General features: G+C 33.2%; 1 protein-coding gene across 4 annotated transcripts in view; it reads right to left on the bottom strand.

The window, feature by feature from the left end:
* CNKSR2 (connector enhancer of kinase suppressor of Ras 2) overlaps positions 1 to 24,576 on the bottom strand; it is a gene marked incomplete at both ends in the record, with an annotated part of 296,214 nt that overhangs the window by 211,541 nt on the left and 60,097 nt on the right. For all 4 annotated transcript variants that reach the window (XM_080718645.1, XM_080718646.1, XM_080718647.1 and 1 more), the window contains one exon: positions 10,567 to 10,654. In XM_080718645.1, the coding sequence (XP_080574771.1) occupies positions 10,567 to 10,654 (88 nt within the window). The remainder of the gene's footprint in view (positions 1 to 10,566; positions 10,655 to 24,576) is intronic.

The raw sequence follows: 24,576 nt of genomic DNA, 5'->3' as shown, positions 1-24,576 counted from the left end.
AATGTTTTGGCTGGGGGTGAGGGGAGCATGCCTGTAATTCAAATACTTGGGAAGCTGAGTACAGGAGGATTGCTAGTTTGAGGCTAACCATAGCAATTTAGCAAGCCTCTCAGCAACTTAGTGAGAACCTGTTTCAAAATAAAAAGGACCGATTTTTTTGTCTGTGAGGAATGAACTTGGAAATTTAATGGGTATGCATTGAATCTGTAGATCACTTTTGGAAAATGGCTATTTTGATGATATTTATTCTGCCTATCCAAGAACATGGAAGATTTTTCCATCTCCTAAGCTCTTCTTTGATTTTTTTCAATTTTTTATAATTTTATTTGTAGAGGTCATTTGCCTCCTTGGTTAGGTTTATTCCTAAGCATTTTTTTTTTCAGGATATCCTGAGGGAAAATGTTTTCTGGTTTTCTTTTTCAGTGAATTTATGGTTGGCATACAGGAAAGCTTCTGATTTTTAAAGAATGATTTTGTATGTAGACACTTTGCTCAATTTATTGATTGGTTCTATAAGCTTTTTGGTTGAGTTTGTTGGGTTTTCTAAGTATAGTATCATGTCATCTGCAAATAGGGGTAGTTTGAGTTCTTCTTTTCCTATTTGTACTCCTTTGATTTCCTTCACTTGCCTTATTGCTCTGGCTAGAGTCTCAAGTAATATATTTTAAAAAAGTGGTGATAATGGACATCCTTGTCTTGTTCCAAACTACCAAACTACTGCATGTATATCTATGTTCATAGCCGCACAATTCACAATTGCCAAACTATGGATCCAGCCAAATGTCCATCAACAGATGAGTGGATTACAAAACTATGGGATATGGACACAATGGAATTTTACTCAGCCATAAAGAAAAACAAAATTACATCGTTTGCAGGGAAATGGATGAAACTGGAGAACATTATGCTAAGTGAGATTAGTCACAAAAAAATTAAAAAAAATCGGATGCTCTCTTTAATATGCAGAAGCTAGGAAGAAAATGGGTCATAGGAGGAACTCTAGACAAAGAAGGAGAAACCATAAAGGAGCAAATAAGGCAACCTAATTGAGGGTAATGGGAGAGGGGAAGAAGGAAATTCCCTAATATACATGATGTGCACTCACAAATATATGAAAATCAACATGAGAAAGAGGGAGGGGAATAAAATGGGGTGGGCATGTATGCCTTTACCATCTTGTACCCCATTAAGATGTATGACTGCAATGCACCAATAAAAAACAATAAATAAAATGTAACTATTTTCAGAAAAAATAAATAAAAAAGGGCTGGAAATTTAGCTCAAAGGTAGAATGCCCCAGAGTTATATCCCCAGTACCAAATTAAATAAATATAAAAATGTATTGGCAGAATGACTCACATAATATGCAATAGTCCAGGTTTATAAACAAATAAACCTATGAAAATAATCTATTTTAGCATTCCTTTTTGTCTTAATACATTAAATCCTTAAGTATTCACTCAAAGCTATGCTAGTGTTAGAAAGTGGGAAGAATAACACATTATTATGTCCTGTGTTCTAAATAGTTCTTTGCTAAATAAACACTTAGCATGTAATGATTCATCACTCTTACCTTTAATTCGTCAATTTCAGAAAATAGCTGTTAATAGGATGCTTTTAAAAATATGATGAATAAAAACTTCTTATGCATGTGTATTTACATCTACTCTGATTTTAATATTTTCATTATACACAGACTTTTGAGAAGGTACAGATGCACATATATAGCATACCACCAGCTTTCAAATTGTATATTTTTGAGTTTTATATGTGTCATCAGAAAAAAGTTTTAAGTTAGAGTGTTATTTCTAATAATTCTACATGTAACTTTTTGATACACTATATTAGAATTATATAGTAAAATTTAAAAGATATTTGTATTGTTTTATGGTTAAAACAGCTAAACAAACTAAAATATAATTGTATAGAACTAAAAGTATTAGTTTAAATAGAAAGTGAAAAGTCAAATCAACTTTCATACAGCCTTCAATGAGTATGCTTAGTAATGTAATTCATATTGTTTAAAAATTATACATAAAGTTTGTCCTGGTTTTTGTTCTGAAATGCCCCAGTTTCAATCTCAAGAGCCACAATTTAATTTTCAGGTCACCTAGAATGTATGATTCAGGAAGGCTACACTAAAATACTAGCCCTGTGTATATGTAAAAGATAATAAAATTGTGTGAAATGACTATGAGACTCTCCTGGCTGCTCTTTTCATATGTTAAATGCTACATGAACCACAGAATATATACTTTGCTTATTCTAGCACAATTTATGCCCGTACTTTACATCTTCACATGTATTTATCTGCTACTTGATCTTAATATCCCATTTAAAGCACATATTTCTGTATCATTATTACACAATGGCATTTCATCTTTACATGTTTTTTAACTCTAGGTTATGTGTATATTTGGGTAGGGATGGCAAGTTCAAAGGTGGGCAAAGTTAAAAATGCATTCCAGAATATGAAGTATATGAATTGATATCCATTAAAATCCAACAAACATCCTAAATTAAACTGAAATCCTTTTAAAAATGATTCCTTTTAAATATAAGTCATTCAAATTGCTACTTAACACTAAAAGTAAACAGAGTCACTTCTTTACATTTATTTTTGTGGAGCAAGAAATTAGCTGAGTTTAGCTGTTTTCAAAGACTCTTTCACTACATAAGATAACTCTTATAGCCATTTATTAAGCTACCATTAAATGTCAGATGGTGGGCTAAATCAATTTTCAATTTTGACAACAACCTTACAATAATACAAGAGTGTAATGATCCACTTTTGTAGATAAACACAAAGAATATCAGAAATATGAAATAATTTTTTCAAGATCATACTCTTTCAAAAAGCAAAACTAGGATGATAAACTCAGATCAATTCATGTTGAATTCCACTATACTATGTTGCTATAAAAGATAAAAATGTAAATGATATAAAATGTCAATGAAGAAGGTAAAGAATAGAAGTATTATTATATAGATGGAAATAATTAAGTAAAACAAAATAGCTATGTCAATAAATTTACAGGATACAATTCTCCACATAAGTTCTTAATGAAACCTTGAAAAAATTCTAAACTATTTTATTCTTACAAAATTTTGTAATATTTTAAGTGTTTATCAATATGTGCTCTAAGAATTTAAACCAGACTTTAATTCAACAAATCATAGAAAAGCTCTTATTTTTCTTAAGTATTTATCTTAAGTAAATAACAGCCTAAGATTACATAGATAATTAAATTGAATTTGAGCAGGGCCACATTTTAGAAGGGCTATACATTAGCCGGGCATGGTGGTGCACACTTGTAATCCCAGCATTTTGGAGGCTAAAACAGGAGGATACTTGTTCAAAGACAGTCTCAACTACTTAGTGAAGCCCTTTGCAACTCAGTGAGACCCTGATTCAAAATAATTTAAAAAGGGCTGGGGTTGTAGCTGGGAGGTAGAATGCCCCCTGGGTTCCATCCCCAGTACCACAAACAACAAAAAGGACTATGCACTTAATATGTTCATTTATATTTTTATTTAAAAATACTTAGAGAATATTCATATTCTTATTTTTGTTTGTTATGTTCATTAAAATAAGCATTTTTAATATTGATATTTAAAAACTATGTTTTCAATTTTATGAAAGATTTTTAAAAGAAATTAAATACATATGATGGGTAAAAATGAACTGCCAGAGGTAAAATAATAATTTAAGTAAAGATATTTGTTATAGGGAAGTCTCAAGCAATAGCACTAGTTGTTTCTGTATGATTAGATTGGAATAGATTTCTGTAAAATGTTTCCAACTCAAGAACATGAAAAATTGATCTAAAAAGATTGAAAAATGAACAAGGAAGTAAGAAAGCAAAGAAATTTTAATAAATACAGCTTAGAAGGAATGGTTAGAATAAAAGCATATTGCTTGAACTTAAATTTTTAAAGGACATTTTCACTCTCTTAACATTTTAAAACCTTATTTAAAATGTTTCATGTACTGAAATTATTCCCTCAGCATGAAATTCAGATAAATCTGTAAATGCAGGTCAATAAAACTAACACCAAAAAATCTCTACATTTGTCTTTTAAAACAAAGTTCTTATTCTACCTCCTTTCATCAAGTCTCTTTATTCCTCCTCCATTTCATAAATATTGCTTTTCTTTTTGCTTTTTACTTCACATTTTTGAACCATTTTAATCACATCTAATTTAATTCTTAAAGTAACTTTGAGGTAAATGTGATTTATAGAAAGTGTTTATAGAAGGTGTTTATAGAAGGTGCAAGCAATAACATGGTTTGTTCAATGTGAAATGATCATGAAGCAACAAGGCTAAGTCTCAAATTCTTCAAGACTCATTGTACCCATCCTCATCCCTTGTCCAAGTATTCTAAGCTTCACCAAAGCTTTACTTTTCAAACCAAAACTTTTGTTCTCTTTTCTTAACTAAAAACAATCTAGTTCATCATTTTTGTGTCTTAAGTGGATGATATGAAAATGGCACAGAAGAATATTTAAGTTATGCTGATACACATTAAGACAGGTATCATGGCAATTTTTTCAATGCTGACAGGAAGGACGTGGGTACCTCTCTCATATTACTGATCTAGTTGCTTACAACGTTTTAAATGAAACTTCAGTTATTTATAAGGATTCTTTCCTTTAAAAATTTTAAATCAGTTTCCCATCTTTCTCAAGTGTTATTTTAATAATTTTATGGGGGAATATTGAGGAAAAAACTCTTTAAAGGAACTTCAAATATAACAATCTGAACCTATTATAACTGGAAATTAGTAAAACTGATATAGTAGATTAAATAAGTTCCTCCAAATAAGGTTTTTTAAAAAAGAAATTAAGATCATCTTTATCTTCTAATTTTAGCATTATTTTAAGTATATATGGCCAATATCAAGAAGCACTTTCTATTTCACAGTACCGCTCCTTTGGGTTAAGAAGGAAAAAAGCCATTTGTGACAGTTTATTTTTAGATATTGATCAACTTCTTTTGCTGCAAAGGGAATAAAAATAATTAAAGTTCAGTGAAAAATAATTTGAAGCACAGCATATTTCAAAGCATAACTATCATCATAACTGTTCAGATGAGATTTCTTGAAAACCTGGTAATAAATGCATGCCCTAGATACTTTTTAAAGAAGTCTATACCTTGCTTATTAAAACTGGCCTCTTTAAATGACAGTTTGTTTAGCTCTCGTCTTCAAGATACTTCATATATTTTCAACCAAATGCACTGATTAGTATGCATGCAATTGCTACATTAGATGATTAAATGACAATTAACTATAAGTTAGATAATTTTCTTTAAAATATAATTTAACTATTTTTATGTTATGTTCTTTTTATCAAACTTAAAGTAACATTTCTTCAGTGTACACAGCATTGATTTAAAAATTTTGGGTGGGTAACTCTAATTCGTTGTAGGAAATTAGAAAACAGAAAAGTAGAGTCTAAATGTCTACAGTTTCCATACTGAGAAACAAACACTGAACTATTTTATTTCATTATTTTACCTATCAATCTTCATTCCTGTAGCTACTCTAAGTAGTAAGAGAAAAGATAGTTCAATAATAGATTATTTAAGATATGACTGATAAGCACTAATAATATGATGTCTATAATTAAAATTACTAAAAAATGTTTTGTTGGCATTATATATTTGCACATTGTTTCAGGAAATTTTGGTCACTTTCATTCTAAGCTCAGAAAATGATTATGAGGCTCAGTACTCTTAACTAACAAATAACTTGAAATTTAAAGTTGTGGGCATCTCCGGGTTTTTTTAAATATAAATAACAGAAACAATTGAAGATTTACAAAGAAGAGGATATACAAATAACATTTAAGCACTTTATACCATTTTTTCCTTAGGAGAAGACAAACACATGCTAACCACTCTGCTCAGGTGAATTTAACAAATGTGAAAAAACTACCTACTATATATGAAAGTAAGACATTGCTTCTGTCTTTGAGAAGTTTATAATCTAATGGAAATGATACAGTTATTATTTACAGCAGAACATAATTTTCCTAGAGATGAGAAGTGCTATACAAAGTAAAGTTAAAGGACTCTTTCTGTACTCACACAACAGGGTGAGAAAATGGAATCATAAAAATAATTAGCAGTACACAGAAAAAATAAGGAATATATGATAAAATTAGAAGGCAAACAGTAAAGTTTTATATATAACTCCAACCACATTAATAGTAGCTTTAAATATAAATGATCAAAAGATGGTGATGGTACAGTTGCAGAAAACTGGAAAAGTTTCATGAATGAAGTAGCATTTCCTAAAGGCCTTAAAGATGGGACATAATTTAATAGGCACAGACATAAAACACATAAGAGGCATAATCTTCAGAAAGCATCACATTAAAACTTTGAAGTTGGGAGGGTGGCATATGCCTATAATCCCAATATCTGGTAGGCTAGGACATGAGGATCACAGGTTCCAGGCCAACCTCAGCAAGTAGTGAGACTCTCATCAACCTAGAGAAACCCCATTTCAAAATAAAAATAAAAAGGACTTGGGGTGTAGCTTGGAGGTGCCTCTGGAATAAATCCTCAGTAACAAAAAAGAGAAAAACTTTAAGATCTATTTTAGTGATGATAAAGCCATCCACAGTACAATTAGGATGTAAGGGAATACTAGAAGATAAAACCGATGTTATGTTACAACTATTTGTTAAGCCCTTTGAATTTCAAAGAGAAAAGTCTGTAATCAATCTAGAAATAGAGGAATATATCTGGAAGTGAAAATAATTAGGTTTGGAGTAACTAGTCTGAACGTGATTCATTCTATACTTATAAGAAGATTAAATTAGGATGTCATAAACATACTTTATTAAAAGATTTTTGCATCTAATATTTTTTAAGGTCCAGTAAAAAGACATGAATTGATGTAGTGGGCATGGAAAAAAAATCAAGAACAGTCATGTACTGAAGTTTTTATTCAAAAGTATCTTAAAAGCGTACTTGGGAGGCTGAGACAGGAGGAACGCACAGGAGGTTTGATGCCAGCCTCAGCTACTTAGTGAGACCCTGTTTCTAAATAAAATATAAAATAGGTCTGAACATGTAGCTCGGAGGTAGAAGGCCCCTGAGTTCCATCTCTAGTACACACACACACACACACACACACACACACACACACACACACACACACACAGTGTGTGTGATGGGAAAATGAGAATAAAGTAAGAGTAACTGTGACAAATTTCATGAGCTACTGAATTTGAAGAAAAAATGGAAATAGGTAATGAAGAGCAAAATTTCCTAAGAAGGGCATGGCATCCTCTTCAAAACAGAGTATACAGCAGGTGGAGGGTAAAGAAAGTCCTCTTATTGAACATATCTAAAGTTCAACCTTTAAGCATCTCTATTTTACCTAATCTTTCTGATTTATAAATATCAAAACTTAAACCCATTACTATCTTATAATAAATTCCCAAAGAGAATGTTGAGCCAAATACCAAATAATACAGCTTTTGAAAAGCCCTGTTAAGAACAAAAAATCACTCAGGGCAATATGAAGATGGGATATGTTTTCTATAAACTAATTGTCAATAACAGGCATTAATACATCCTGGAAGCAAGTAAAAAATGAATCATGTATTATAGATGGTGGCTTCTTAAATGGCAGAATATATCTGTTGATCATATGTGACACAAACTGTACTTCAATCACAATACATGTTTCTACAGAAGATTTTAATTCACAGAAAATTAGTTTAGCCATTCTCCATTTAACAGCTGAAGATTAGTGACAAATGCATCCACTGCAATCTGTGAGTTCTAAACAAAGATAACTCTCCATTAAAAGTAAAGTTTTTCAAGATTACTTTGTTTATCCTTTTTTTCCCTTTTGTGGTACTTAAGATGAAACACAGGGGCAGTCTACCCTTAAGATAAATCCTTAGCCCTATTTTTATTATTATTATTATTTGGAAACAGAGTCTCACTATGTTGCTAAGGCTGGCTATGAACCTGTGATCCTCCTATCTCAACCCCAAGTACTGGGATTCCACCACACCTGGCTTGTTTATTCACTTTTCATATGGGAACACATTAGGTATGCATGTAAGGGAGCACAGGTTTGAGGCCAGACTCAACCTAGTGAAAAACTGCTTAACTTAGTGAGACCCTGTTTCAAAATAATGAATAAAAATAAGGGCGAGGGTATAGCTTGGAGGTACAATGCCCCTGGGTTCATTCCCCAGCACCACAAAAAAGTATACATAAATTCAGTGATAACAAATCCCTTGATATGTTCCTTCAATAGTTTAAAGAAATCTTACCATAGTTGCCATTTAGAACTGCAGTCTTGATTTATAAGGCAACAAAATGTTGGTCCACTACTCAAAAGTAAACTTTAAACTGATCTCCAATTCCAGATGTTTGGAGGAGACACAAGAAATTGCCAACTTTTTGTTATAAATATACTTAAAATTATTTTCCAATTTAATACAATATTGATATAATAATTACTTTCTCATAGAATAGTAAAACATTTCTCATATATAAAATATTAAAAAATTACTGGGCATGGCAGCACATGCCTGTAATCTCAATATTTGAAGTCTGAGACAGGAAGATGGCAGGGTGGAGGCCAGCAAGCAATAACTTAGATTCTGTTTCAAAATAAAAAGGCCTAGGGTTTTTTTTTTTTTTTTTTGCAGGTCTGGGGATGGAGCCCAGGGGGCATTCGACCTCCAAGCTACACCCCCTGCCCTATTTTTTATTCTTTATTTTGAAACTGGGTCTCACTGAGTTGCAGAGGGCCTCACTAGGTAGCTGAGGCTGTCCGCGAACTGCGATCCTTCAGTCTCAGCCTCCCAAATGTTGGGATTACAAGCATGCACCACCACGCCCGGCTAAGGGCTAGGGGTTTAACTCAGAGGTAGAATGCCCCTGGGTCCAATCACCAGCAGCATGCACAAAAAAGATGTATTGAAAACTCGTCAAACAGTATATGAAATTAGAACAACAAAGAAATTAGCAAATATAAAAGATACTGGGCCGTACTCATAGTACATGTGAAGTGGGTCCTAAGAATCTAAATTTTTAACAAGTTTCCATATGATAATAATGCTATTGGACACAACAGACTAGCACTGCCCAAGGACACAGGTCAATAAATTCTTGTTCTCAGGCCAAATTTGGCCTGCTTCCTATTTTTATAAAATTAAGTTTTATAGGAACATAGTCACATTAATTCATACCTGTCTTAGACTGCTTTATGCTAAAACTTGAAAAGCAGGTAGTTGTGATCAATAGTATAGAGTTAACAAAGCCTTAGATATTTACTCCCTGGATCTTTAGAGAAAATATTTGCTAATTCTTGCCCTAAAATTCCACTCTTGTCTCTAGTTGAGATCTTTGAAATCCAGAAATAAAATTCACTAGTACCAAATATGAAGACATACAAATGGACTGTTAAGATACTTCAAATTAAATATTTTCCTGTATCATGAATATCTCTTTGAGAAACAGCAGCGAGTTGACAACTTTCTCACTGCCATGATATAATTCTGATGAATGCCGGATGTGTTCCACAATTAAACGTCACAGAGTTACTCTCCAGGTTAAATGAAAAACATCTGAAAACCTGTAGTTTCAGATATATGATGCAGATAAAAATCTATATAGTACAACAAAAATATACTGAAGAACTTAAGTCTACATTAGTAATGTTTTTATTTGAGAAAATAGACAAAAAAAGAAACTCACAATTGTCCCTGATAATGAAGGACAGAGAGCCAAAAGATAAATTAAATCACCAGTTTCCCTAATATATCCAATAATTTTATACCAGTATATATTATCTTCTGTTATCCTTATTTCTGCATCATTGAATAGTATCCTGAGAAAGTAGCAGCAACAAGAGGCTGACATCAGACTTAGAGTAAGTGGTAGTTACTGGCCTCGGATGTTCAGGTGTATTTTTATTAGATTTAAATAAATTTTTGCAGGATATCTACTAATCAATTCACCATAGACTTTACCATTTCTCCTTGTCTTATATCAGGCTTGATTCAAACATTTATATTAGCTCCTGGATCCCTGAAGGTATTAGATTCTTTGATCACTCTCTTATATAATATTTAAAGTTAAAAAAAATCAGTTCAGGAAATTAGATCATTGTTAAAAACTATTATGTAAATTTGTTTATATGGACATACATAAGTGAAATGAATAGTATCTTAGACCAAAAGTATGAGATTGTTCTCTAAATGGATTCCTTTAATTTTGTGAAAAGCAATCTAGCTTAGCCATCCCCACTGAAAGTATGACAGTGACATTATGATCTATTATAATGATTTATTTAGAGGTTCAGGTTCTGTTTATATCTTCTGGCAAATAAAAGTTTTGTTTATTGGTCCATATGCATAGTTTTCTAATAAATAATTGCATATTTTGTTTCTTTAGAACTATTTGTCTTAGAATGAGTAAATTCCAAACCAGTATCTTACAAACTCTTGGTAAATAGAATACTTCCCAGTGATAAAATAAAAAATTTCTAGTGAATTAACAAAAGGAAAGTTCATCAGTTAATACCTGTTGCACAATTGTTGTTAATTCCAAGCAGAGTTGTATGACATTATTCCTTGTAACTGAATAGTCTGTCACAGCAGCAAATGGCGACCTACAAAGAGAAAAGGAAATTGTGATTACTAGGAATAGCTTTTGAAAATTATCAAAATGCAGTAGCCTAAAATAAGAGTTAAATAACATGCTATGACTTGTTCTAAAGCTTACATATTGATAAAAATGATATTTGGGACTTATTTAAGAATACCATTGAGAGAATTTTTGGAAAAAAGTTAAATTCTAGAAATGTAATATTTGCTTTCTACTGATTTTTTCCTTAAGTTTTTAATATTTACAAGTTCTTTGATACTTTTTTATGTCCTCTTCATTATATTTAAATCAAAACAGAAATACTTGGGGTTAGGTGTGTAGGTTGGTGGTAGAGTGCTTAGTATGAAGACTTGGGTTCAGTCTTCAGCACTGCCAAATAAATAAATGCTTGCTTTAGGCAAAAACATTTTAGTTTATTTTCAAAAGTAGTTAAGTTTTAAGAACAGTAATTGCTTGAAATATTCACAATTATGAGCTAGTTATAACACCAGCTATTGTTTGCTAGGGGCTTAGTATATGCCAACTGCTGTTTTAAATGCTGCATATAAACTAAATAATTTATCTTCACAAAGAGTCTTCTTAGGAAACAGGCACTATCATTAGTCCCATTGTTTGTGTGTATATGTGTGTGGGCAGGGTACTGGGACTGAACCCTGGGCATCCTACCATCTGAGCTACAACCCCATCCCTATTTTATTTTTCATTCTGAAACAAGGTCTCCCTAAGTAGCTGAGATTGGCTGTAAACTCACATTCCTTTCTCAGCCTCACAAGTAATCTCATGTCTGGGATTGCAGGTATGAGTCACCATGTCAGACATTCATCATTCTCATTTTACAAATGACGAAACAAAGTTTAGTGACTTATCTAAGGTCACAACTAGTAAGTGGTGGAATTAGTATTCAAACTCAGGGAGTCTAACTCCAGAACCCCATCCTATACACAGCTAAACACTAACATAGTGACTCTATGAATTTACCTAGGTTTTACTTTTGACTGTTACTGTTATTTCACTTTTGGAACAACTTTGTAGACAAATAATAAATTTACCAATATCTGCAATAATTCACAGTGGCTTTCAAATATTCTCTATCCTCTTGTCTATAAATGCTAATTAGGTTTTTACAGGGTTAAAGCTTAAATGATTAAGAAGACCCAGCTTAAGATAAAGAAAACATAAAAAGAGAATTAAAAAGAAGGTATAAAGGTAAAATCTAGACAAATTACTTTCAGTTGATGTCTTTATAGGAAATTCACTAGAAATACTTAGAGATGCTGTTTGGTCACATACTGAATTTGACTCATTTCTAGAAAACCATAAAACTCAATCAATTCCCATCTCGAAGGTGTCCATATGAAAGGCTCTTTGTCAGTTAAATTTATAAAATATTTTTCAATTATGTTTATTTTGGTCATCTTAACAACTATGTGGTAGTATAATATGGACTTTCATAATGGCTATCTGTATTTACAATGATATATAACAAGTATCTTTTTTGGTACCAGAGTTAAAACTAGAGGCATTCTACCTCTGACCTATACCTTCAGCCCTATTTTATTTGTTGAAACAGGGCCTAAGTTGCTGAGGCTAGCCTCAAACCTGGTATCCTCCTGTCTCAGCCTCCCAAATACTGGGATTATAGGCATGTGTTACCATGCCTGGCTTATAACCTATATGTTAATAGCATCTATATTTTCCCAGTAATTATTTCATAATAATGTTAAGCACCTTTCATGTTTGCATTTGGCATCTACATATACTCTTTTGTGAAATATTTGTTTAAACCCTTTGCCCACTTTCTATTTGGATTATTGGTATTTCTTATTATTCACTTTAGGATGTACTTAATATAAACGGTATACAAGTTCTTTGTTGAACAGGAGATCTGTAAATATTTCTTTATAGTTTGTCTTTTAATCTTAACAGTTTATAGTCTGTCTTTTTAGTAGTCTGAATTTTGATTCATAACTTCTCTGGACTGTGCCCCTGATGTTACATCTAAGAAATATTCCTGTGGCTCTAGGTGATGTTTTATCTAAAATTTTTATAGTTCTATTTTTTACATTTAGGTCTATGATCAATTTTGAGTGAGATTTTGTGTAAGGTTAGATATTTTACTTATTTTCCTTGTGAATTATAACATCACATGTGGAAGGTTACCATTCTCCACTAAGTTGATTACGTGTTCATCAAAAATCAGTTAACAATACTTATATCTATATGGTTCTGGACTTTGTGTCTATTCTGCCATCAGTAACTTCAGTTTTGATTACTGAAGATATGTAATAAGACTTAAAATCAGGTAATTACTTTTAAAATACATTAGAAAAAAGACAGTTTTCTTCAAATTGATTTTGTCCCATTTTCAATATAAATTTTCAAACTATTTGTGTCTATAAAAATTCTGCTGGAATTCTGGTATGATGTAAATAAACCCATAAAGTTTTTTTTTTGTACTGGGGATGGAACCCAAGAGCATGCTACCTCCTAGCTACATCCCCAGCTTTATTTTTTATTCTTTATTTTGGAAATGGCCTCACTGAGTTGCAAAAGTCCTAAGTAGCTGAGGCTGGCCACAAACCAGGATCCTCCTGTCTCAGCCTCCCAAATACTGGGATTACAAGTGTGTGCCACCATGCCTGGATACCCATAGAGAAAATTGAGAACTTATATCTTACTAAAAACCAGTCTTCTAACTCATGATCATTGTATGCCTCTCTATTTACTTAGGTCTTTGATTTCACACATCAATATTTTGCTTTTTTTGTGGTACTGGGGATGGAACCCAGGGGCCTTCTACCTCCAGGCTACACTCCCAGACCTATTTTATATTTCTTATTTGGAAACAGGGTCTCTTTAAGCCAGCAGAGACTGGCTTCGAATCTGCGCGATTCTCCTGTCTCAGCCTCCCAAGCGCAGGGATTACAAGCGTGCATCACCATACCCGGCAATATTTTGTATTTTTACATGTAGATCCTGTGGACATTTTTGATAAATGTATACACAGTTGTCTCATTATTTTTGGAACAGCTGTAATTGTGCTGTTTTAAATTTTAGTTTGAAAATATTTGTTGTTAGTTTATTGATATCTTTTCAATTGTCCGAGGCAGCTTTATATAACTCATTTAGTCACAATGTATAATTCAATTAATATATGATTTGATTTGGTTTGCTAATGTTTGGTTAAGCATTTTATTTTTTAAGTATTTTAAAATCTAAGTTCATGAGGTATGTTGGGTTTTTTTTGTTTGCACTGGCTTTGATGGATTTTACAATCAGAATAATGACTGCCTCATAAAATTAATAAAGAAATCAAACAACAACAAATGCTGGCAAGGATGTGGGGAAAAACGAACTCTTTTACACTGTTGGTGGGAATGCAAACTAGTTCAGCCACTATGGAGATCTGTGTGGAGATTCCTAAGAAAGGTGGGAATAGATCCACCATATGATCCAGCTATACCACTCCTGGGTATCTTTCCAAAGGGGTTGAATTCAGAGAAATACAGCAACATATGCATACCTATGTTCATAGCAGCACAATTTGTAATAGCCAAAATATGGAACCAGCCCAGATCACCATCAACAGATGAAAGGATAGCAAAACTGTGGGAAATACACACAATGGAATTCTATTCAGCCATAAAGAAGAACAAAATTATATCATTTGCAAGAAGATGGAAAGCACTGGAGAACATTATGTTAAGTGAGATCAGCCAAGCACAGAAGGAGAAGGTACATATGTTTCCTCTAATATGCCCAAACTAGGGTACGTAGAGGATACCAGTGGGATTCCAGATAATGGAGGGGAAATATCAGCAAAGTTTGAATGGAAAGATAGGAGAGGAGGAAGGCTTCTCTTGATTAATGAGGGTCTACATCTGAATATGTGTAAAATTATGAATATGACATGGTTAACCTCGACAACCATTGGTGGGAGGGGGGAAAGGAAAATGGGGGCGGGGGGAGAGGGCACCAAATATAGTTTAAATGTATACCATTTATGTTCAATAAAAAAATTTTTTAAAAAATCAAAAAATAAAAAATAAATAAAAATTAATTGGGAAATGTTTCTTCCTGTATTTTGTGGAAGTGACAGTGCATAATTAGTATTGCTTTTTATTATAAAGATTTTACCAATAAAATTATGTAGGACTTTAGCTTCATTTTCCCTACCCAAAGAGTTTCTAAATATTATTTACTTTCTTTAATAGTTACATTGATTTCCTCTTTTCTGCAATTTCACTTTCTGTGGCCTCATTTACCTAAAGTCAACCTCAGTTCAACCACAGACAAGATCACAAGTTCAAGCCAGTAGCATACAGTAAGTTAGTGAGATCCTGTTTCAAAATAAATGTAATAGAGCTGGGGTATAGCTCAGAGGGAGAGCAACCCTGGTACAGTCCCTAGTATAGCAAAAAAGGGTAGAAGAGTCCAAAATTAGACAATTCATATTTTTAAACTACATGCCATTCTGAGTAGTATGGAAAAATTGTGTTCTGATTGCTGGGTGTGGTGTCCCATGTCTGTAACTGAGACAGGATGCCTTGCAGGTCCAAGGACTCAGCAGCTTGCTGAGGCCCTCAAAACTTAATGAGACACTGTTTCAAGATTTAAAAAATGGGGGAATGTAGTTAAAAGGTAGAGCTACAATCTGGGTTTAATCATCATTACCAAAAATAAGAGTGGGAAATTCCATAAAAATAATTCATAATTTTAAAATGCATCCCACTCTGCGTAGTAAAATTGTGTGCTAATAGATGGGCATGGTGGTGTATGTCTATAATCCCAGTAATTGAGAGGCAAAGACAGGACAGCAGTTTCTAGGACAGCCTCAGCAACTTGGTGAGTCCCTCAGTAACTTAGGGAGACACTATTTGTCTGGACATGGTAGCACATGTCTATAATCCCAATACTTGGGAGGTTGAGACAGGACAGTATGTTTGAGGCCAGTCTCAGCAATTTAGGGAGAACCTCCATAACACAGCAAGACCCTATTTCAGAATAAAAATAAAAAGGGCTTGGGGTATACCTGAGAGGTAGAATGCCCCTGGGTTCAATCCCCAGCCCCTTCCCTGAAAGAAGAATACATCTAAAGTTTTTATCTTAAAGGAAAATAATATAAATTATACTAAGTTATTCTCAGCCAGCAGACATTAATGATTGGTATAACTTGGGATTATACACACACATACACACACACACACACAGATAGATAGATAGATAGATATAACAAGGTTCCAGTCTTTGTGTGTTACCAAAAATGAACACTTAATTTTGGCTTTAATCTTTGATATAAAAGAAATCTCTATAAAATAACTGAACACGATCTACACAAAAACAAAAAATAAAGGACCTTCATTTATTAGTCTAAAGAAACCATAAACTAGAGCTCAGGATATTTACAAAAAGCACATACGAAAATATCACTACCAATCTCACTAACATGTATGGGCTAAGAGGAATGGAGTGGGATGTAGAGGGAATCAGATCAAGTTCTACATACATGTTTGTATCACACTGACCCTCACCATGATAAACAAACACAATGCAACAATAAAAGTAAATTTTTAAAGGCATTAGCTTGAAGTAAAGGAAATTGCATTCATAGCAAAAAAGTTTTTTGATACAAGAAAGAAAAAGTTTAAATCTTTTGTTCATCAATAAATAACTGTTATATCTCCACAAGTTTTTTATTCCATTAAAATGTATGACTACAATGCACCAATAAAAATATATTAAAAAAACAAATGATTGTTATAGAAATTTTCCCAATTAGATCTTTAAACTTAAGTGCTTATCTTTCTTAAATCATCATACAGATAATAAAATGATTATATTTCTCTCTAGTTAAAAAGTTTCTGACCCTACCAAAAATTCTTTGTACACACTTCTCAAACATAAGCATTACACTTACAGAAAGGTTATTAATGGTTCTAAAGTCCTAAAAATTTAGAAGCCAATAAGGAAAATCTAGAATGTCTTACTATTTCTCTAGTTGGCACTGATGAGGCCTTAGGGTAGTTTATGAATAGTGGCAGTACTAATATCATTGTTCTCTGGAACAAGTGGTACCAAGTGAGGAACAATGAACACATGAGAAGAAATAAAACCAAACAATAAAATAAGGAGACAATTATCTGATAGGTGGTTTTTGATATAGTTTTTTTGGTCTCAATAATTTTCTCCCTGGTAAATAATTAATTTTTATTCTATAGTTGTGAAAAAATAATTAGCTTAGCAGTTTACTTATTGCATAAAGGGAAAGATTTCAGATAAATCTTTTTTCCAAAGACAACATTTTCTCTAAACCTTAAAAAAGAGGTTTTCAGTATCAATAGATCTCACTGATTGCTTCAAGATGGAATGGACTTAATTTTTTTTAACAATCAGAATTGCATAGTAATACTAAAAATGAGAGAAAATAAATTTTCACTATAAATAAAAAGTTAAGTTTTTAATTTAGTAATGCTGAACATAATATACATACATACATATATTATGTGAGTGTTTATGTGGGTGTGGGTGTGTATATAAAATCTGTAAGCCGCTAAGTAAAGACTGATTGGGCAAAGCCAAAGAAAACTGCAAGAAATATGAGGTGTCAAAAAACAGCAGGATGTAGGTTAAAAATAGACAAGTAAACCCTGCATTGAAAATAAACAATAAAGCTACCAACTGTGATTCACCTCTGAAGCTTTTCCTCTGGGAAAGTCTGCTGTTTCATTTAAGTCAATATTTAAAACGGAAAGAAAAAAAAGACATTTGGTAAGCCTTAGATTTTATCTTCTTTAAGAAATGCAAGGAGTTGTTCTTTCAAAATAAATTATTTCTTTTTTGTTTTTCGTGCTGGGAATTGAACCACCATGCTTGGCTGATAAATTTTTTAGAATGGAAGTACCACTTAAATGAGATTTTTTTCTGAGCCATGAGACTGAAGGATCATGGTTCGCAGATAGCCTCAGCTACTTAGTGAGGCTCTTTGCAACTCAGTGAGACCCTGTTTCAAAATAAAAAAATAAAAAATAGGGCTGAAAATAGGGCTGAGGGCCCATGGGTGTGCACACTTGTAATCCCAGCGTTTGGGAGGCTGAGACAGGAGGATCAAGCAGGTTCGAAGCCAGCCACGCTGGCATAAGAGACCCTGTTTCCAAATAAAAAAGTATAAAAAATAGGTCTGGGAGTGTAGCCCAGAGGTAGAAGGGTTTCCAGGAACCCCAGTACCATAAAAAAATAGGGCTGAGAGTGTAGTTCAAAGGTAGAATGCCTCTGGGTTCCATCCCTGGTACTACAATAAATAAATATGAATTTTCTGAATTGTATAAATTATTTTTCCTAACATCTAATTCCTGTGTTTTAAATTAAAGTTTTTCCATATCACAAGACATCTGACTGATACTTTTAAAATAGAATGGTTTTGAGAAGTGTTTTATCAACAACTAGGATTAGGTATAAATGCTAAAAATGAAAGAAAAGAATAAACTTTTACAAGAAATAGTAAACTAAGTATTTTCTACAAGTATAAATTTATATGGAGATTTAAGGAATTGAGGATAAAAGCAAAAAATGATAGTTTCATTTAGCATTTAAGAAAAATAACAAAGTAGAAAGAAATGTTTATTTTTGCTTTGCTTTCCTAAAAATTACTTTCTCAAAATACTCAATAATTAGTTTGAAAGGGCATATTTTAACATGACAAAGGAACATGAGGACAGAAAAATGAGAGTTTATGAATCAGGAAAAAATAGATACAAAGTATTATTCTCATATTAACTGAATGACATTAGATAAGTTATTGAATATATCATATGTAAGATGATAATAATGGTACCTGCTTTCTAAGAATTCAATGAGCTGATATATACCTGATAAAGAATCTGGTATAGTATCTAAAATAAAATTAAAGATCTAACCTATTCTTTCTTTTCTCTCATTAAAAGTGACATAATATAAAACTACAATAAACTCAAATCATATTACTATACATGCAAGTTCTTCCAAAATGTAATTAAAAATTCTTAACGTAAAAAATTTTATTTCAACTTAAAAAAGAAACTGAAATCGAAGAATTTAAAAAATGGTAGAAAGGAGGCATACAGGAAGGAGAAAGAAAATATAACTTTAATGCAAAAGCCTTTTGCTAAAGCTCCTTACTTCCTAAATTTCTGGGAAATTAACAAATCTTTACTCATTTACTTGCAGTAATGATCTTGAGCACTGTTAATTATTCTGCCAATGGATAGTATAAGCATGAGGAATGCCTACTGATCAGATAATAGAGATGTAACGAGGATCAAGAAGGTGACTAGATGAGGAATTCACTAGCTGGTGATAAGTACCTCAAGAAATATTAATTATCCCAACAATGAAGAGTCTAAGCAAAAGAGATATCTATGGATCAGAAAATAGAGAGCACATTAAGGATCAAGAAGATAGCTAGATCACCAGACCAAGGTCATTCTCACATACTTTTCCATATCCACCCTTCATATCCACCCTTTCCATATTCACCCTTTTAACAAGAGCCCTGCTGGGCATGGTGGTGCATTCCTGTAATCCCATCACTTGGGAGGCTGATATAGGATGACTGCAGGTTTGAGGAAATAGAATCTAACTCTTAGAAGATTATCACTCCAAAAACGAACACATATGATTTAGAAAAAACAATTCAACAGCATGAATTGAACATTGAAGATATATGGAACAATTTTAAAAGAGCTAACCTAAGAATAATAAGCATAGAAAAGGGAATCAAAGCTGAAACCAAAGGAATCAACAAACTTCTAAAAAATATTAATATCAGAAAATTAAACACACAAAAAAGAGGTGGACACATAGGTATAGGATACATATATAGCCCCCTTTAGACAAGATCAGCTGCTCACAGAACCCTCTCCAAAACAGATCACATCCTGGGTGAGGACTAGCAGATTAAAAAAAGTGTGATATAATCCCCTTCAATTTTTCAGACTACAATGGAATGAAATTAGAAATCAACTATAAGACCCAGAGTAATCAAATAAACACATGGTGACTGAACACCACATTGCTGAATGAGGAATAGATCATACAAGAAGTCATGAAATTAATAAATTCGTAGAAACAAACGAAAATAGATACAACATATCAAAAACAATGGGATACCTTGAAAGCAGTATTAAGAAGAACTGTGTTCATATAAGAACAGAAAATCACCAAATAACCTAGTGACACAAATCAAAGCCCTTAAAAATAGGATCAGTCTAACTCCAAAGCCAGTAGAAGACAGAAAATTATTAAAATCAGAGCAGAAGTCAATGAATTAGAGAATAAAATAGAGAAAATAAACAAAACCCAAAACTGGTTTCTTGAGAAAATAAGCAAGATAGATAAACCACTAGCCAATTTAACCAAAAAAAAAGAATCAATCCAAATTTATAAAATAAGAGATGAAAAAGGAGATATTACCATCAAGAGGGTGGAAATCCACTGAATTATTAGGAGCTACTTTGAAAATCTATACTCTAACAAAACGAAAAATCTAAAAGAAACTGAGAAATTTCTAGATACATACAACCTTTCTATATTGAGTCAAGAAGATACAGAACATTTAAACTGATCAATATCAATAAAAGAGATTGAAGTAGAAATAAAGATTCTATCAATAAACAAAAGCACAGGAACAAATGGTTTCCCAAGTGAATTGTATAAAACCTTTTTATAGAAGAGGTAATTCCAATACTCTTCAATCTATTCCACAAAATAGAAATAATAAATAGAACTTTCCCAAATACATTCTATGAAGTCAACATCACATGAATAACAAAAACAAAATGACAAGAGCTCAAGAAGATCAAAGATGGATTCAAGATTGATCAAAGACTTAGAAATCAGAACAGAGACCTTGCAGCTTCTGGAAGAGGGCATAGGTCTAACACTTCAACAGATAGGCATGGGTAAAAACTTTTCCAACAAGATGCCAAAGACACAAGAAATTAAAAGGAAGATCAATATGTAGGTTTGACTTAAACTGAAGAAGAGCTTCTGTATAGCAAAGTAAATTATCAAGAACCCCAAAAGAGAGCTGACAGAATGGGAGAAAATTTTTGTCAACTATTCCTCCAATAGAGGACTAATATCTTGAATATACAGAGAACTCAAGAAACTTACCATTAAGAAAGTAATTTTTTGACCTAATAAAAACACGGGCAGCCAGCCCATGCTTGTAATCCCAGCATTTGGGAGGCTGAGACAGGAGGAACGTGGTTCAAAGACAGCCTCAGCTCCTACTTAGTGAGGCACTTTGCAAGTCAGTGAGACCCTGTTTCCAAATACGGAATAAAAAATAGGGCTGGAGGTGTAGCTCAGAGGTAGAATGCCCCTGGATTCCATCCTCAGTACCACAAAAAGGGGTGGGGGGTGAACTAAATAGACACAATAGACACTTCAGAAAAGAAGAAATTCAAATGATTAATAAATGTATGAAAATATGTTCAACATCATTAGCAATCAGAGAGATGCAAATCAAAACTACCCTGAGATTTCACCTAACTCCAACTAGAATGGCAGTCATTCAAAACATAAACAACAAATGCTGGTGAGGGTATGGAGAAGTGGGAACTCTAATACATTACTGGTGGGACTACAAATTAGTATAACCATTTTGGAAAACAGTATAGAGGATCCTCAGAAGAATGAGGATGATTCCTTTCCTTTTCTTTCTCCTTTCTTTCTCTTTCTTTCTTTCTTTCTTTCTTTCTTTCTTTCTTTCTTTCTTTCTTTCTTTCTTTCTTTCTTTCTTTTGGTGGTACTGGGGTTCCTGGAAACCCTTCTAGCTCCAGGCTACATTCCCAGACCTATTTTTTATAGGGTTTCTTAAACCAGAGAGGCTGGCTTCACACCTGCGCAATCCTCCTGTCTCCGCCTACCAAGCACGGGATTACAAGTGTGCACCACCATGCCTGGTTTAGCAACTTACCATATGATCCAGCAATACCATTTCTGGGTATATACCCAAAAGAATAGAAGCCAAACATCAAACTAATGCATGTGTGTCTATATTCATAGCTGTATAATTCACCACTGCCAAACTATGGAACCAGTCAAGATGTCTATCAATGAATGGATTACAAAACTATGGGATATATACACAATGAAATTTTCTCAGCCATAAAGAAGAACAAAGTTATGTCATTTGCAGGAAAATGGATGAAATTGGAGAATATGATGTTAAGTGAGATTAGTGAGTCACAAAATGTAAAAAATTGGATGCTTTATCTAATATGTGGAAGCTAGGGAGAAAGTGGGTCATAGGAAGAACTTTAGACAAAGAAGGAGAAACCACAGATAAGCAAATAAGGTACCCTACCTACCTGAGGGGGATAGGAGAGGAGAAGAGGGAAATTCCCTAATGTACATGATATACAAACATATCAAAGTCAATCAGTAAGCCAATCATGAGATGGAGGGAAAGAGGAGGGAATGGAGTGGGAATTGGGGAAGGGCTAAATGAGTGATGTGTGCATGTATGCCTCTACCATCTTGTATACCATTAAGATGTATGAGTACAATGCACCAAAACAAAAACCTTAGCAACTTGTTAAGATCTTATTTCAAAGTTTAAATATTTTTTAAAAGTTCTGAGGGTGTAGAGCTCATTAGTAGAATGTGCCTGGATTCAATCTTCAGTACACACAAAAAAAGGGCCCAGCTAGGCATTATGGGAATGATGGCATATGCCTATAATATTCCCAGTTCTTAGAAGGCTGAGATGGGAAGATAACAGGTCAAATCTAGCTCCAGCAACTCAATGAGATAAAATAAAAAACAATAAAAGGGTGGTGGTGTAGCTCAGTGGTAGACCACTCATGAGTTCAATCTGTATTATAAAATACACATGAAAAGAAGATCCCCAAGGTCCAAAGCATGTTTCCCACTCTGGAGATAGCCAACGTCCTCCCTTCAATATGTTTTTCTAAATAAATCTTTGTGTCTGTCTCTGACTCACTCCTCTGAAATTCTTTTCCACTGCATTGAGTTCCTTTCTTTTTCCCACTGGGAACTCTTTGGACCCTTCTTGTAATCATCTGTTCTCCAAAGACAAAACCAGTTGTTTAACATTGAAAACAGCTGTATTTAACAGACAATTTTTATTCTTCAATTAAAGAATTATTGCATATTGCATACTAAAGGAATAAACTAAACTAAAAGATAAAATACTTGGCAATATTCAATAGCAATGGTTTATTTATTTACTGTGGTACTGAGGATTGAACCTAGAGGCATTCTACCTCTGAGCTATATCCTCATGCCCTATTTTATTTTATTTTTTCTATTTTGAAACAGGGACTCACTAAGCTACAGAGGGCCTCATGAGGTTGCTGAGGCTGTCTGAGAATCTGTGACTCTTCTATCTCAGCCTCCCAAATACTGAGATGATAGGCATATGCCACCATCCCCAGCTAGCAGTAGCCTTTGTAAGGCTCCAAATTAAAATCTAGTCTATACTGACTAACCAAAGAAGTAATAATTTTGGTCAATAGCATTTATATAAAAATATAGAATTAAGTATTTAAGTTTTAATTTGATCCAAAGCAAAAAAATTGTTTAAACAACAGAATGTAATTTTATCTAATATAAAACACAAATTAGTTTTGTGCCAGAATGTTAAGATGAGTTAAATGAAATATTAACTAAATTTATTTAGTTAATAAACAAATTTTTCAGTTTTTTTTTTTTTTGTGGTACTGGGGATGGAACCCTTCTACCTCCCGGCTACACTCCAAGACCTATTTTTATATTTTATTTGGAAACAGGGTCTCTTAAGCCTGCAAGGCTGGCTTCAAAACTTTACGATCCTCCTGTCTCCACCTCCCAAGGGTGGGGATTATAAGCATGCGCCATCTTGCCCAGCTCAGTGTTTATTTTTTTAATAATATATAAAGGAGCCAGGTGTAGTGGTGCATGCTTGTAATTCCAGCATTTGGGAGGTTGAGAAAGGAGAATCGCAGTTTGCGAATAGCCTCAGCTACTTAGTGAAGCCCTTTGCAACACAGTAAGACCCTGTTTCAGAATAAAAGAATAAAAATAGGGTTGGGGGTGTAGCTCAGAGATAGAATGCCCCTGGGATCCACCTCCGGTACCACAACTGATGATGATGGTGATGATGATGATGATGATGATGATGATGGAGGAAATAAGTTAGAAATATTACTCATATAGTAGTTTTCGTTAACAAACATCAAAAAATTTCAAAATATTTGTGTTTAAAAGAGAACTTCAAATCCTGAAAATCTTACATCCTAAATCTAAAAAAAATAAAATAAAATAAAAATGGAGGTTAAGTATCAAGTCACCAAGGGCTAGAAGCAGAGCTGAGACTCAACTCTTTCTCAGCTCTCTGTTCTTTCATAGTACATCATACTGTGGTTTGGAGATTCACAATAATGGTCATGGAGGACACTCCCATTTGGTTTTCTAGCATTTGACTAACTTGTTTTCTCTGTAAAGTTTTTAAGATGTTTCAAATAAGTGAGTATGTGGAATACTGGCTTGCACTCCAACCTAGAAAACATTTTGTTTCTTTTAAAGGAATAAAAAGATAATTTAAACACATACCTGCTAAAAATTATAATAGAGTCTAGACTACTTGTCAGAAAAACAAGTAGCCTAAACATTTCACCTGTCACAGTCATAGAGAAAATTCTCTTTCATTAACACATTTGTTTTATTGTAGTATTAGAAATTGAAACAAGGACTGTGCACATGCTAGGCAAGAGCTCTATCACTGAGCCACCCCCCTCAACTCCTAAAATTCTTTTACATTTAGTGATCACAGGACATTCTGAAATTTATATAAGCTTTATATAAGTCAAGGTGCTGTTAAGACAGGTATTCATACAACCCAGGAAAGAGGAAAAAGCAAGTTTAGTCTTCCCCAAATACATA

This window comes from Muscardinus avellanarius (assembly GCF_963383645.1).
Source record: "Muscardinus avellanarius genome assembly, chromosome: X".
Classification (NCBI taxonomy): Eukaryota; Metazoa; Chordata; class Mammalia; order Rodentia; family Gliridae; genus Muscardinus; species Muscardinus avellanarius.
The sequence above is the reverse complement of the archived record's forward strand: the minus strand, read 5'-3'. Positions and strand labels throughout refer to the sequence as shown.